The sequence below is a fragment of the Seriola aureovittata genome, chromosome 11 (assembly GCF_021018895.1).
Source record: "Seriola aureovittata isolate HTS-2021-v1 ecotype China chromosome 11, ASM2101889v1, whole genome shotgun sequence".
Classification (NCBI taxonomy): domain Eukaryota; kingdom Metazoa; phylum Chordata; class Actinopteri; order Carangiformes; family Carangidae; genus Seriola; species Seriola aureovittata.
This window is the reverse complement of record NC_079374.1, coordinates 23,041,789-23,057,699: the sequence shown is the minus strand read 5'-3', so window position 1 is coordinate 23,057,699 and position 15,911 is coordinate 23,041,789. Positions and strand designations below refer to the sequence as shown.

The 15,911-nt window shown below is 41.2% G+C and overlaps 1 protein-coding gene across 3 annotated transcripts in view; it reads right to left on the bottom strand.

The window, feature by feature from the left end:
• The window catches only part of col18a1a (collagen type XVIII alpha 1 chain a), a 75,528-nt gene that overhangs the window by 34,767 nt on the left and 24,850 nt on the right, over nt 1-15,911 (bottom strand). Inside the window, exon 1 of one of the 3 annotated variants that reach the window (XM_056389538.1) lies at nt 5,571-6,037. The exons of 1 other annotated variant lie outside the window; for it this stretch is intronic. In XM_056389538.1, coding sequence (XP_056245513.1) covers nt 5,571-5,931 — 361 coding nt within the window. In that variant the 5' untranslated portion in view covers nt 5,932-6,037. Of the gene's footprint in view, nt 1-5,570; nt 6,038-15,911 lie in introns of those variants that run through there. One more of the 3 variants, XM_056389539.1, reaches the window with a different exon arrangement.

The window sequence follows — 15,911 nt, the reverse complement described above, 5'->3', positions numbered from 1 at the left end:
GAACAAAATGTCCCGTATCTTTAACCCGATGTAGCAGAATGCTCTGAAAAACATATCAGACCTGAAAACCACATCACAGTCCAGGAAGGAGTTTTTTTGTTGGCTCACGCTGAAGACTGAGCTGTAATTCACCAACCACAAAAAGGAAGATGGCTCTACCACAAGCTGTGCACTTTACTCTTTGGGGAAGGAGTAATGTGATACTGTTCAAGTTCTCTACCTGTAAGTAAAGAACTTTAGAGCAACACACAGAGTATAAACAAACCCTTTGCCCCCCGCCCCCCCCCCCCCCCCCCCCCCCACCACCACCACCACCACACACACACACCACTAGCTTCATAAATATGTGTTTTTGGAACTCCAGAAGAAGATAGTACTTTATAGATATCCACAGAGGCACAATGGAAATGCTTAGTTTACATCCAAATCATCCGAAATGCTGAGGCAGCACTGGTCTCCTTCAGAGTCTCCTTCAGAGTCTCCTAAAAACTTTTAAAGAGTGTCACAAGCAGGCCGTTATCCACCTCACAACATTTCTGTGCTTCTGTACTGTGTTTAGCAACACTGGCTCAACAGTCCGGTTTTTGTACTGGTGCTACACAAACCAGAGGGGGCACTGAGTTTCTGGCAGCAGAGAGGTCGGACAACACTGTGCCCATAATTGGAACCCTCCTGAGAGCCAAGTCAAAATGATTCCCTGGCAAGCAGCACGCAGAAGAGCCAGAGCCAGCTTTGGGCGTTCCTGTCATGAGATACAATATCAATCTCTGCTCAATGGAACCATGGTGCTACAAATCACTGTCAGACCTCCAAAGAGGGGTACAAGCCCCCAAACACAGGCTACGTGCACACACACACACACACTGAGATACCACCAAAAGAGCCATGTTTATCTAAACAGGAAAACATCCTTCTCATCTTTTTAGACCACCACAGAGGGGGGCAGGGACAGGATTTCATTTCATTTAAATCAAACAGCCTCAAGTGACAGAGAGCAATGGAGTTTCTCATACAGGATATAGTTTTACCATCAAAACCTAAGTCAAATAAATTGCAGTTGACCTTTAGACTCTGATATGAATGACTGCTCATCTTTCAAGCAGGAGACTGGTAACCATGGAAAAACATCATTAAAAGGCCTATTGTGCCCTAACAATCCTGTCTTACCACAGGGGTAGCCCCCCCGTAGTAAAAGGATCACATCTAACAGATTTCTTACAAGTTTCCATGCACACACTGATATATCAGCAATCTTCCCACAGTAATCTCCCACATACACACATCTATGGGCTACATTCAAATATTTTTTTCATGTATAAACTGCTCCTTTGTGTTTCTTGCCCCATTCCGATTGGCCTTGTCTTTAATTCACCCAAAATAGCAACTCAGAAAGATGTAAATATATCATGAGACATTCTTTCATGACAGGTCATAGTTAAATGATGTAGGAGTGGGGAGGTATTAAGGCCCAGAGCAAAAACAGTGTGTGAATACCCTCCTCCCACACATCAAGCCAACAGATGCCTGCAGATGGTGAAAAGCAACTGAACCTTCCCAGACACCGCGTAGTCCGGGTTCTGATCAGTGAATTGGAGGAGGTCAAAGGACTTGTAAGTGGGTAGACGCAGTAGAAAACAGTCCAGGATTAAGTTACAGGACTAACAAACAGGGGAATAAAGCATTTTTGGCTTCAGGGCAAACATTAACAGAGCTTTGTGACACACTATCTTGGGCACTTATGTCTGACATCACTCAGTTGAAAGTCAAATCCCACCAACTGGTCAGCCACTTTAAATTTACCAGCATGATCAGTAAGACACTGGCATTAGAAAACTCAAAGGCAACATCTAACGGTCTCTAAAGTTTACCAGTTATCCTCAGGATCTGGGGGCAAACAGATCTCACAGGGACCATACTTACTCAGTAGCAAAGTAATTTGTTACATCGTGTCTATCAAGCATCAGTCTCACGACCAGTGTCCATTAGTAGGTTTTTAAGCTTGTTGTGCTTGAATGAGTGATACCAGACGGTCTTGACTGCCGTGGCTTTCCTGTCTATCCAAGAAGAATGATGTAGAGTAACTGAAAGCACTCCAGTTATACCTTCAGGCTACTATACAGGTGATACCCAATACAAATGCCTTGGTTGTGAAGCAGCTTCTGGAGAACCTATAAAAGCTGCAGTAGGAGTGTAAAGACAGCAACAAGATTATACTTTGCCTGAGGTGTATTTGCAGTGTCAGGACTGCTGGGTCTAGAAGCCCCTACATATAGTATATCATTTTTTAGGATTCCAAAATCTTAACTTAGTCTAAACTTACACCTGTGTCAAACTATTTGAAAGCTGTGTGATGTTTACAACATGAAGCTTTGAAATATGGCCTGGTGAAATTAACACTATGCTTTTCTGCCATGAAAATGAATCCTCTTAACCCTCCTGATGTAGAAAACCACACCATCACCCTGCACACTAAGATAGATAAAGCTTAAACTATTCGAATCTATTTGGGCCCAGATGTGCCACTTAGTTGTGGAACCAGAAACTCGTCTCCACTCGTGTCTGTCAATAGAGCACGCTGTCAGAAAGATAGCAAAGCTGTAAAAAGGCACAGTCTTGAACTCTCAGTGATATGAAGTGAGTGTGGAGGGCAGGAGTGTAGCCCAGTAAAAAGGATTTGACTTGTTTGATAAAGGAGTAAGACTAAAGGATGTTCTCACATGAATCAGCATCAGCACTCACCAATAGAAATAAACATCTGACTCATTTTCTCCATCATTTTTTTAGTCACCAGGGGCAAGAATTGTATTTGTTGGTTTTAATCCAAGAGAGTATACTGACATACACACTGTTTAGGATTACATCATATGTCCATTTAAACATAACTTAAGCATAAGCACATAGCTGTTAGTTTACTGCTGCCATTTCAAACAACAAATTAACAGCACTGGTATTTGACATGCCATGTTCACTGAATCCAAGGGCATTTTTGACACAGTAATTACAAGCACATGAGATCAAAGCATTCATCAGCTGCTTCACTGAATTAAACTGCAACAATCTCCATTATGCACATAACTCCAGATCAGAATCGCATGCCTTGAATGGTCATTCATTTCTTTTACCTTAACATTTTCACCTTAAAATGTGTCACCTGGGTCGAAACACAGTTGTACAAACTGACATCCCACTGAAAACCACCGATGCAAACATGACTGCTTACCATGCATGACAACTTACAAATGTATAACAAGCTGCCTGCAAGCCACTCACTCTCAAGAGACATGCAACTCTATATGCCAAAGTATCTACAGTATTTCATGCACAAACTGTTTACAGAGGAAGGGCTTCTGTCTTCTGTAACTTCAGATGTATTAAGGCTTACGAGAAAAAGCAAACACAGCTACAGTTTCCTCAGTATTACAAAAAAAATACAACAAAAAGAAAAACCAACTGTGCCTATGGCAGGAAAAAAATTAATTAGTACTTTATTCCTTCTTAATATATGTGATAAATAGTATTGGGCACAGAAAATATCTTTACCTGGTTGTGTTTTCTGATATCACGGCAATGTTCATTTATTTTTGTACTATGTCGTGCTTTAAGTTTACATGACACTTTTTAAACCGATAGACTATCTGCTGATGCAAAGACTGCACTCCAGGACATGATATACAAAATGTACAAAAACATGTCTGACCCTTTGAGTTAATAACCTACTGACAAAATACACATCAGTTAGTTTGGTAATGAATCAAAAACCCACTGAACTCTGTGTTTGTGTGTTTGTGTGTTTGTTTGTGTGTGTGTGTGTGCGTGTGTGTGTGTGTGTGGGTGTGTGTGTATATATGTGTGTGTGTGTGTGTGTGTGTGTGTGTGTGTGTGTGTGTGTGTGTGTGTGTGTGTGTGTGTTATATGGACCTTCAAGGAGTAAGTCACATGCAATCCAAAGGACAAGGGAAACATACATGCAAAAGGTTAAACACTGCAAAGTGTACTGGCACCATGCTTGTTAGGCTGCACCCAGTACTTCCTTTTAGCATCAAGAGTAACAAACTTGCAGCATGCTTATTTTTCTTTTCAATCAATTTGCTGTGTATATGAACCATGACATTGTTAATCTCACTGACTCAGTTTTGACACTGACAGGAATAAATCACATTTAACTGGGTGGGTACTGGGTATTGGGTATTGGGTGGAAACACCAGACAAACTGGGGAGTAGGGATTTTGAAAACTGGTTCAAAATGAATCCCAAAACTAGGATTCATTTGAACCAGTGATTACCTTTCTGGTTACTAACTGACAAGCACTGATACCCATCATCCTCATCGTCTGGTAGAGTGTGGCACTCCACGGGGAGGTGTCCCTCATCCAGGAGGGTCCAGCAACTGTCCCGCAAAACTTCACAGAAGCTCCGGCAAGGCAACACCGGCAGTGAACCCAGAGAGCCACACTTTGGTACCAAGAGAAGGCAGAAAAACCACTCCAGACTATGGTGGCAATGTGACCTCAACAGCCATGCCCACTGCTTCAGGAGTGCCTGGACTTCCTCCACACTGCTCTGGTTGAGGTAATTCGGCACAACAAATCTTTCCCCAACCATTGAGGAGCAGAAAGGAAGAGCGGCATCTAGCAACAAGCATTGTGAGGATTCTATGACCTGTACTGATTTAGGTACTTCTGTGTGGCTTCCAGCTGGTGCCTGGCTATCTATGGCTGTTTGGCTAAATACAGTTGCTTGGCTAGGCTCTTGCTCACTTACTGATATTTGTGTAGCATCTAAGATGTGAATGATTTGGCTGGTTGCCACAGTTTGGCTAGTTGCTGATGCAGAATTAGGCTCTTGAGTGGTTGTGGGTATTGAGGTAGTATCTGTTCTCTTGCTAGCTATTTGTGGTTGATGAATTAACAATTTGTGGGTATTAGTTTGTGTTTGGGTTGTAGAAAACACCTGGTCAACAAATGAAGCTTGGGTAGTCTGGAAAACCTGGTTAGGTAAAGCTTTCTGAGTAGCTGTTGATTCAGAAGCTGGTAACTGAGTAACTTCCACTTGTTGGTTGTCCTTGGTTACCAAGGTAATCTCCTCGGAGTGTTTGCCTTCAATTTGAGTTAGTAAATCCCCTGGGACAGAATTTTCACGAGAATACTGTGTCAGATCAAAGCTACTGTTAGGTTTTCTATTTCTGCTAGTGTTATTGGGGATTTCAGTAAAAAATTCAGGATTTGATTTTGCACTACCAAGATCATGGCCCTCATCTGTTCTGTTATGAATGATCAAGTCACTGCTTTGAAACTCATTTGTTTGGGACACTGCACTGTCTCCACTATCTAACCCCCTGTGATCAGTGGCCATTATTGCTCCTTGTTGGTTTTCATCAGAAAACCCTTGTGTTTCAAAGCCAGATTCCCCTATAGTTTCAGCTCCTGTTGCAAACCCAGATTCAGACCAGAATCCAGAGCCAGACCAAATATGTGACCCAGTGTCTGCTGCCAATTGAGACTCTGGGCCAGATTCGTATCCTGCTGCATTTCCTGTAAATCTTAAATGATCAAATCCTTCAGAACCCATACCCTTTAGTGAGGATGTGCCATTACCAGGTTTAAATATGCGTGACGAAATCCCTGTTGTGCCCCTTTCTGGTGGCCGGTCATTCTTGGGTTGTGTTGTAGCTATTAGAGAGGTCAGCAGAGGAGTGGTCTCATCCCAAGTCTGCACAGTCTTTTGGATCCCATGTCCTTCATCAATGATCTCCGTTGCAACCCCATCCTCTGTTGGCTGTTCTCCACTACCTGCTGGACTGCCAGACCCCTCATGATCCATTGTTGGGGCCAAAGTTGTGGTACCAGTCCAGGACCAGAACCAAGCATCAGAGTAGACCATCCACTGGGCCAACAAAAACAAAACTCCAACCTGGGTCCTCATCTTGGGCATAATGTCAAGTCTTGACCTCGTCCAGCCACTTGATCAGGGTCCAAGAGTGGACTATGACATGTCCACACAGCCACTACACTCCTCACACAGACTTTCCTCCCGCTCAGTCCCCACACACACTCCACTAGGCAGAGAGGAAAAGTGAAGAGGAGTGCCCCATTCAAAAGAGTAAAGGGGGAGAGCAGAAGGAGGTGTGCTCCGTATTGGCTGCCCTGCCAATATTTCCTCTCCTAACTCCTCCTTCCTCCTCCTTCTCCCTTTGTCACAGCAGTGAAAAGCGATCCCTCCTGCTGACTGATACCTTAGAATTACGGCAGCCTTGCCTGTCAGTGTACAATACTGATGCTTTCAGTGTTTTAGAGAGAGGGGCAATTTGTTCCCCTTGACTTGCTCTCTTTGTTCAAACATGATAATAAGAAAAAACTACAACAGATCTAGCTTTAAAAACTGCAAATTGTGTGAAAATGCAGTCAGAGCAAAAGGTTTGGTCAAGTGATCTTCTGATTTCAGCTTTCAACAAAAAGAATCAAAAGCTGTACTGTGGTAATATACTGTGAAACATAAAGAGCAGTGCTGAATTCCTCCTTATGGATTCAAATTAGTTCCAATTAAGTGCAATAGTGCAAACACTTATTTAGCAAAGTTGCCATTGTGGTATGTTGACACGTTTAATAATATATATAATCTAAGCAGCAGATTATAAACAGTATCCTTTTACAGTACTTGTATTGTTGTATGGGATAATGCTGTATATGTCTAAACAATACAATTCAAAACCACTGAGTGTAAACTAAACCTTTTTTATGATTTAGGTGTCAAATTTAAGGCATTAGCCGACTTCATGCCATCAGTTTATTCTCTGACACTAGCTTGGACGTACCAAAAAACCTAATGTCCCTGCATACATTGTCTCTGCTCCACATGATGCCATTTAATGCTAAATCCAGTTTAGACCCCTGTCTTCAGTACTCTGTGGTTACACAGTAATCCAGGCCTCACTTTCTTGTCCAGACTGGTTTCTCATTCTGCCTATGGGATCAGTTGACAGAGACCCTAGACATCTGCTAATCGGAGATTAGTGATAAAAGCAAGAGGAGGTTTGTGCAAGTGTCTCTCTAATAGTGCCGGGCTTTAAAATAAAGGCAGGCATTTGTGCATATAACCTCTGTTGCTGACAGAAAGAAACTCAGGTCATTTTGTGCACAGCGAGCCATCAACCTTATAGAAGTTTCCACATGTTTATGCTGAGATGCAGAATTGTCTTTAAGCTTGACAACTTTATCCTTTAGTTCTCTGTCATGGCCGGGGGTCACTGATGATCCAAATGTCTGCAAGATTATGACTGTTTGGTCTAACAAAGTGGGAGGGCCAACACCAAAGCAATGTATAGCCTTCAATGTTTATGTATTTTAAGGTATACAGCTAATGAAAAGAAGGACTAGTTAACTGTGATGTATTACAGAAAACAAGGTAACTCACTGATTTATCACAAGACCAGATTATTTTTGCACTTTCTGCCCAGATGAAATTTTTCATGAAAGGAAAATATTGTGTCTGGTCATATGAAAAGCAGTTTGCTTTTGGGCAAATATGACTCAGGGACTTGTGATTGTCTTTTGCTGGTTGCCCTTTTATTGAAAAGAAAATGTATTCTTCTAGGAACAGAGGAGAAAAAAGTCCATTTGCCAATAAAATATTAAAAAAAAAAAATGTATAAAGAATGCTGAATTTCTGTTATTTCTCTGTTAACTTCAGTGACACACTTCTTAAGAGGGTGGCTGTAATATGATAACAGTAAATAGTTAACCCTCTGGGAAAGAAGGAGTTAACATTCTTGAGAGTAATACCAAGCAATTGTTCACTCTAAAACTGTCAAAAATAGACAATTTAATTATGGCTGTTACATGAGAAAAATGAAGAACGACAACTTCCTGTGGGAAAATTATTCATTGTCAAGGTGACTTTCAGCCGGTGCCATGCGAAAGGGGATAAACACGAAATGTTACAGTTAAAATTAAAAGCAGGATGCTCATGCAATGTCATTCTCATGCAACAAGACGACTTTCCTGAGGTCAGACGAACTCAAGGATCAAAGTAATTGCCGGTTTCCTTTTGTCGGTGTGTAAACCAAAATAAACAATGTTTATAGTAGGAACTTTGTAAATAAACTCTGGGATAATAAACTGGTAATGATTAGTGTTAAACAGCAGACCACCCCTCGAATGGACTCTTGTGTCTCATTGTATTATTGTGCAGGTTAGGATCACAGACCAACATCATAGCTGGTGCCTTTTTAGAGAAAGTTAGTAAGTACTCAAAGGGCTGTTCAAAATGAGGTTCAAAGCCAGATCATTGTAACCTAAGGATGGCAGAGGTTACAATGCTGAAATGCAAAATCCAGACAAAAAGTCAGAGAATGTATCATGAGGAGACTCGAGTCAGAGTAATATTATTCCAAAGATGATAATGACTTAGCGATGAGATAGGAGTTTGGAAGAGTGTTCATACAAACTTGAAAGGTGGGAAACTTGCCAAACAGACTTGGGTGGCCAAGCATACCCCTTGTCACCTTGTCAAGAGTCGCCTTAGAACTCGGAAATGATCTGCTTATTTTGGAAAAACCCTAAGATGGACAAAGCTAAATTGCACTTAATGAAGTCAGTGCATTTGCACTGTTGGAGTGACAGTTTTTTCAGCAAAGGTAATCTGAGGTAATCTGCAGATATGAACATCATATGAGCTATGTCCAAGGAATGTGTCCCTCTTTTCAACATCCTTTTCATGTCTCCTACAAACTGTGCAGAGTACAGTCTGGCAGAGTCATAAAGACAACACAGACAGATTTCCTGTTTTCAAGAGTAGTATTTGTAATTGGAACAGGTAATTACAGTAAGAAAGGTTGAAAGCTTTGCACTCTGCTGCACGTCGAAGACAGAAGCGAGACTGAAAAAGCGATTGCAACTTAAAGAGGTCAGATAAGCAGTTCTTTAAATATGTATTATTTCAGAAAGTGTGAAAAATGTAGCTTAGTGGGACTAACACCGTGTCTACACATGAGATATAGCGTGAGCAGCACTACGTCTGTGTCTATAAGCTATTTATAGATAAACAGATACTTTTTTTGACCCTGTGGGGAAATTGGTTTGCAGCATAATCACAAGGCATTTCGTCATAACATCACAGAGCCACTATTACAGAGTCACCAATAGCATACTCATAAATCCTCATACGCTACACATATCCATACAGCAACAGACATGCTCATGCACATGCCCATACACATGTCTCGCGACTTGCACCAGAGATCGTCTGACCAGCTTTTTATGTGCATTACTTGTTTAAAAATTTAGTGGCTTGTAGAACAAATGAAATTTTGGATCCGTTTTCGGTGAACGGATGGGAACAATATCGTCGCCCAGATGGCAACAGTTTAAATGAAGAGGCAAGGTGGTGCCTCTTGTCACCCACAATGGTGTTTGCCTTATTCATTAGTCTGTCTGTGTAAATGCAGTCCAAACTTGGTAACATGAGCCTCAACAGTTCACTGACTGTTGTTACCATTTTGCCCACAGCCTTTTTTGTGCCTCAGTGACATTGCCAAACACCACGGTAAAACATTTGATTTATTAAAGAGTAACAGTTTCTTTAAAAAGTACATTCCTTGTTGTGGCTCAGTGTGTATGAGGTCAGTCCACAGGTTCAATTTGAGCTTATGGTCAAGCATAATGCAAATTCCAAGAGCTTGTAGTGTCTCCCCATTGATGAATGTAGGGTGTGAGGATTGTAACTTTCTAAAATCAATAGATAGATAGACATGAATATTGATCACCAACGTTTCACTGGACATATGCATGTAAAACAAGCTTTGGGATGCATTTACATGTGTATAATGCGAGTGAAACTTGAGCTGTCACTGTACAAAAAGCTGCATTGATTAAAACAGAGGCTTATCTGTTCCATCAGACAACTGAGAAACGCGGCTGAAACACTGTAGACATGCCATAACCACAAGAATTTCATTATCAATTGACAGAAACAACAGCTGGGCATTTGTTGTCAGAAATATATTTGTAAAAATGAATTGGTCATGATATTTGTAACCAATGTTAATATTAGACACACATGGCCAAGATCTCATATGACAAGTATTCATTTGTTATGAGTCAGAGCTAAACCAATCTGGGACAGTAACTACATCATTTTCCTTCCACTTTGGTTTTACTTGACAATTTCAATGATTCCCATCCTGACTCATGAGGCAATGTAGTTCAAACTTGCCTTTTATGAGGGTTTAAGAACTTCCCTTAACCCAGTTCACATGCTTGTCACCTGTTGTCAAACTGCTGCCTGCTGACAGAGGACCATAACCTCAGCAGGGATTTCTAGCAATTTAAAGGGTCAGTCCCCCAAAATTCCAGGAAAAAAAAAAAACACAATTCTCATCCATTGTATTTGGGTGATGGCAGAAATCGTAGCAGTGGCTAAAACCAATAATAAAACAAAAACCAATCAATTTTTTACAAGAAAAGCTAGAAAAACCAATCATTCAATATGCTACACTTTAAGTTAGAACAAAATTTTTGTATCTTTTGTATCATTATTCTGAAAATAATAAATCTTTGGCTATGGAGTTGGTCATTGTGGAATTTAAAAGTGGACTATAAAAGCACTGAATTAATGTATTTACCATTTAGTCTTTGAGTCAGTTTTGACTTCTTTGGTTGTGCCAATAATATATTGTACCTGCTTTCTTCCAGAAATGAAATAATGGAGACTCTATAGTGGTGTTCCTTATAAATTTCTGTGATGTCTGTGACCTGTGAAATCCTGAGATGTTTGAGCAGGGGTTGAACTGAAATTCCAGGCCTCCCCAGTGTCTGTCCTCACAATCCACAGACAAAAGCATGAAACCTAAGACCAGGAATGAGTCTGAGAGCTGAGACCATCAATGGGAGGATGAATGATTGACTAATTACAACACCAACAAAACCTGCTGAACATAATCCACGAGGGGCGGAAGGGGTCCAATTATCTGTCACAGCATGGCGGTATTTTATGTCATAGTGACTGTCAGTCAGATATCAGATTTCATATTCAGAGTGCCAGTTTCATCGGGGCTAAATATAGCTTTTGTGAATAATTTAAGAATGCGAGGTCATACAGATGCAACACAATATCCTACACAAGTGGCACTGCAAAGAGGGAGAGTGTGCATTTGAAGGAAACCTAAAACATCTGATATATGTATTAGAGAAATGCATTTTTATCATTTAAAGGCTTTGCCACTAGTGAGAATTGTACTGCATGGCAACAGTACACAGTGTCACTTTGACCTGAGGTGTAACTGCCGTACAAACAGAGAGGCATGAAACTACACACACATTACATCACAGGTTGACAATTCAAAAACTGTGAGGGTCTATCTTCTGTAGCCTTTAGAAGAGCTAGAGGGCCTTTTGGCAGCAACCCCCCCCCCCCCCCCACCCCTGCACCTTCACTGGTGTTATTTCAGCTAGTGAGGGTCGTTGACCTCTTGGTGTGAGTCAGTGTAGCAAATTAGGACATCCACAGAGGACATTCACAGAGACTCACATGTGGCTGAAATACATGTGCAGACACACATTCGGACACACACACAAACAAACTGGGGCTGCAGTTGCACAGCGGGTCACAGCTGAGCAGCAGTGTAAACAGACAAACATATACAACTCTAGTGAACATATGCCTGATACACATACACACATACACACACACACGCACGCACACACACACGCACGCACGCACACACACACACACACGCACACGCACACACACACACACACACACAACTGAAGTACATGCCACGCCACACACCTGCCTGAGCTGCAGCCATACAGCATGACACAGTTGAGCCGCAGTGTAAACAATCTCTCAATCTGAGTTAACTGCAGAAATAAGGAAATTCCTGTAACACCATCAACTGGTGCAGTTCACCGCTGTGCATCTCTCTCTCTCTCTACATGCTGCATGTCTGCGTTTGTGAGAAGAAAACTTCCATCCATCCCTGAGCAACAGGTTCCAGCACAGTGCTGAATCACAGTACAGTGCAGGGACTATTCAGTGGCTATGGAGTAAATGTAAAGCCTGTTGTGAATACAGACTGCATTCATCTCTTTTAAAGGCACTAACAGCAGTTTGTGGTAATGTAACCTTCTTGTTCCAGTCTCATGGTAAGCAGTTTTATGTACAGTATGTCTATGAATATAAACATTACTTTGTATTGAGTAAAGGTTAGGCCTTTCTGGTGGCACCAGATACTAAGTCTGTCCAACACTGATTCAGTGCTGGGAATGGAGGATGAACTGCATTACTGTCAGACTCAGAAAGCAAAGTTTGAAACCTATATATCAGCAGTATACATGTATGTTAGAAGGTTAAAGTGAACTTGACAAGGCAGCAGCAGAAACATATACAGCACATCTATACCACCACACCGCAATGGACAAATTACTTGTCTGAATGGAAGAATTCCAATGATATCTTTCCTCACATCTCTAAGATCTCCAATCAGTGAATGTGTGTCACCGAGTGTGTGAGACACGAGAAGTGGGGGGTTGGGTAACAGAATGGAGGTCAGAAGGTCACAGCTATCAGATTAGGAGGGAAAGGGCTCCTGCTTCCCACAAATAGAGACTTATCACAGGAGTCCAGTTTGAGTGCCCTGCAGGAGCAGGTAGTGAGTGAGTAACTTTGCCTGCAGTGTAAACAACACTCGGTCAGACACACATTTTGTAAATCTCAAGCTGTTTTAAGTTCCATAACTTCAACATGAAAAAGAATGCTTGAATGCACTCAGATTAAGTGCTGTAGACATGGGAAGATGAGCACAAATCAGGAAATCCGGTTTGAAAACTGCCAGTCTGAACGAATGTGAACAGAGGACACAGCAGTTTTATATTCTTTTGAGGCAGTTGTAGAATTCAGCAATGATAATGTTTGTCAAATTCCATGTTTGACTGCAAGACAGACAAAGAGTCCATTAGCACATTGTTATATTGAGTACATGCACTTGTGCGTACTGGACTGAACGGCTGTGTGTTTGAAAATGACACTGCATTGTGCTGTGGCAAAGGCTGAGGCAGGATCAACTGCTTTGCTGCTATAACACAGTTTTTATTTTGTTTTTCTCATCACCACTACCCACACAGTGGTCTGGCTGAAATGTGTTTTTGCTGCAATGCCAGAGTCAGTCTCAAAGAACCTTCTGGGTTTTTATGTATTGGGAGATGTTAGAGCCTAGCAACTATTTAGCTAATGGATTTATAATTTCAGTCATTTTTCAAGCTGAATTGTAAAAAACAAAATCCAACTTTTCTGGTTCTACCTTGTCAGATGAGAGACTTTGCTGCTTTTCTCTGTTTTATAATGAGCTGAACACACTGAAGGATCGCCCAGTGAGATAAGATTCAAACCAAGACAGCACTTTGCCTGAGATGTGATGATCCATGTCGGAGAGTACTGACAGCAGGATGCAGTGGTTCACTGTATCAAAGGCTACTAAGACATCCAGCAAGATAAGAACTAAGGACTGAGCTGCAGCTCTAGCTGCCCTGAGGGCTTCTGTCACAGACAACGGAGCAGTTGTCTGTTGTGCTTCTAGATGTTTATATAAAGTATTAATCAAGACCTGAATTAAACAGTAATTGTGATTTTTCTCTCTTAAATATATATTACAGCTTTTGTCATTCTCTATCAGTGGCATTCTCTATCAGCTGCAAATACAACACTATCTCCAGCATTGACTCCGACCTCAACTCCATAGAGTAAGAATTGACAAACAGAAATCTCACCACATGACAAAGTAAGTATTAAGTTATCAATACAACCTTATTAAATCCCTGCAGATACTGTATATAATGTTAACTACTGTATGTCCTGAAAGGCAGCAACAGTTACTTATTGCCCCTTTAGAGACTGTTAGGCTGCATCCCTTCACTGAGACAGACCGTCAGACGGAGCCCTGCAGGGTTCCTCACAGTCCTGCTCAGGCAAGCAGAAACAGCTTGGCTGTCACTCTGAATAAGACACATTCCACAACAACAGGAGAATATGTAGCCTGTGGTGCTGAAACAACAGTAACAGTATAGGACGGAGGTGGAGGGGCACACTGTACTGTATGTGGGATTAAAAAAAAGACCATATTACCCTATTTTATGCATTAAAGAAATGTAATTTTCTCTTCAAAGATAGATTATTGTTGCATTCTGAGAATATGTCAGCCATATATTCCACTCAGTTTGAAACACCATGAAATTCCCTGCTGACCACTGAGTGATTTGTTGGTTCTTTGGCTTGAGAATTAATCGAAACCCATGAAACCCATAATGTATGTTTCAGGGACAACACCAGTGAAATAGATAATGTCAAGTTCTTTACATTGATTTTATGTAGATAAACTACAAAGTCTGCGTCTATCCCTCACAGTCATACACTTAAAAGGTATTTAGCAGAAGGTTCCAGTTTCACTCAGCAGCATGGCCACCTGATATTACACTTATAAAAACAATTATCTCATTAGGTGTTACAACTTGGAACATAACTTGACCTTAAAAGAGGTGTGATGCAGGAAATTACCAAATACTTGAAAGCCCAGCTGCCTTGCAGTCATTCTTAAAAGAACCCCACTCCAAAAGGACTTGTTGGAGAGTTCTTGTACCTGTAATGACTCCGCTAATTAGTGCACTGTCAAGTCAGAGCATCCGGAAATTTCTGTAACTGTAATTGGCCCACAATGCCTGGAAGGTGTTATCTCAACTAATGACAGACTCTGTTGATTCTTCTGCCTGAATCCAAACCTCACTGATTGCAATACGTGGAGAGACAAGCTGAAACTGCACAGTACATTACTTTAATAGATGTTCACCATGAAATGTATATTGGCTTTTTACACATTGACATTTCAAAGTTGTGCGGCAGGTTCATAGAGTTTACTGCCATACATTAAAGGCTATGAAAGAAAGGAACAATAATTCAACTGTTCTGTAGCTCCCCCAGGATACACAGTCTGTACCACAGACTTACATACTAAACAGACGGATGCATCACAGATAACAAGTAGCATTAGGAAAATCTGACGGTGCCACTGTAGTATTTCTGCCTGGAGGATCACTTCACCACCCAGAGAGATGAGGGGTAACTGCGGGGAAATATCTCCCTCTGCTGTCCACAACTAGACCTCGTAGAACCAATAACATTCTGCTTTAAAATACAACCACACGAGAATGAAATCTGCTTTATTATCCCATGGAGCTGCCCGATACTAAAACTTAGTTACTCTTGATACTGGTGGATTTATCATCTCATGAAGAATAAGATATTAACAGATATTCACAAATAGAAGTTGACAATGATCAGTAAACTGAACTGCTCTGTCACACGCTGTCTCACATCATTGCTGCTGCACACTGCACACCAAATGACAAAAAGCAAACTTCACACGACAGGTGGTGCTCTCTGAACAAAAACACACCTGTGGAAAATTAAACACAATGTCCATAAGGTCTGTCAACAGCAAACAGTACCTCATGGCAGATAAAGCATGTGGTCAGGATACAGAAGAAAAAATATGAGTTCATATTTTTAGAAAAGCTATGAAAAGTTTGTGTGTCCAGTTGCTGTGCTTTTGTGTGTTTGTATGTAGCTGGAAGGTGGGAGGGGAATGATCGTATTACACACAATTCCTGTTTAATGTGATGCTCACTGAGATAATAAACTCATTTCAACGTGTTTATTTTCATCAGATACACCGATGCGGAGGCCCAGCCTCTGGAAAAACTCAACACACCTGCACTGTTGATGTCACAGCACAAAAAAAAAAAATAACATGTGTTAACAGATATTATGTTTCCTGATGATGGGGCTCAGCAATTAAGCCCCTCAAGGTGTCTTCTTTTTGACATGTAATAAGGCATGAGATGACTTGCAAAGAGACCTATGGATGG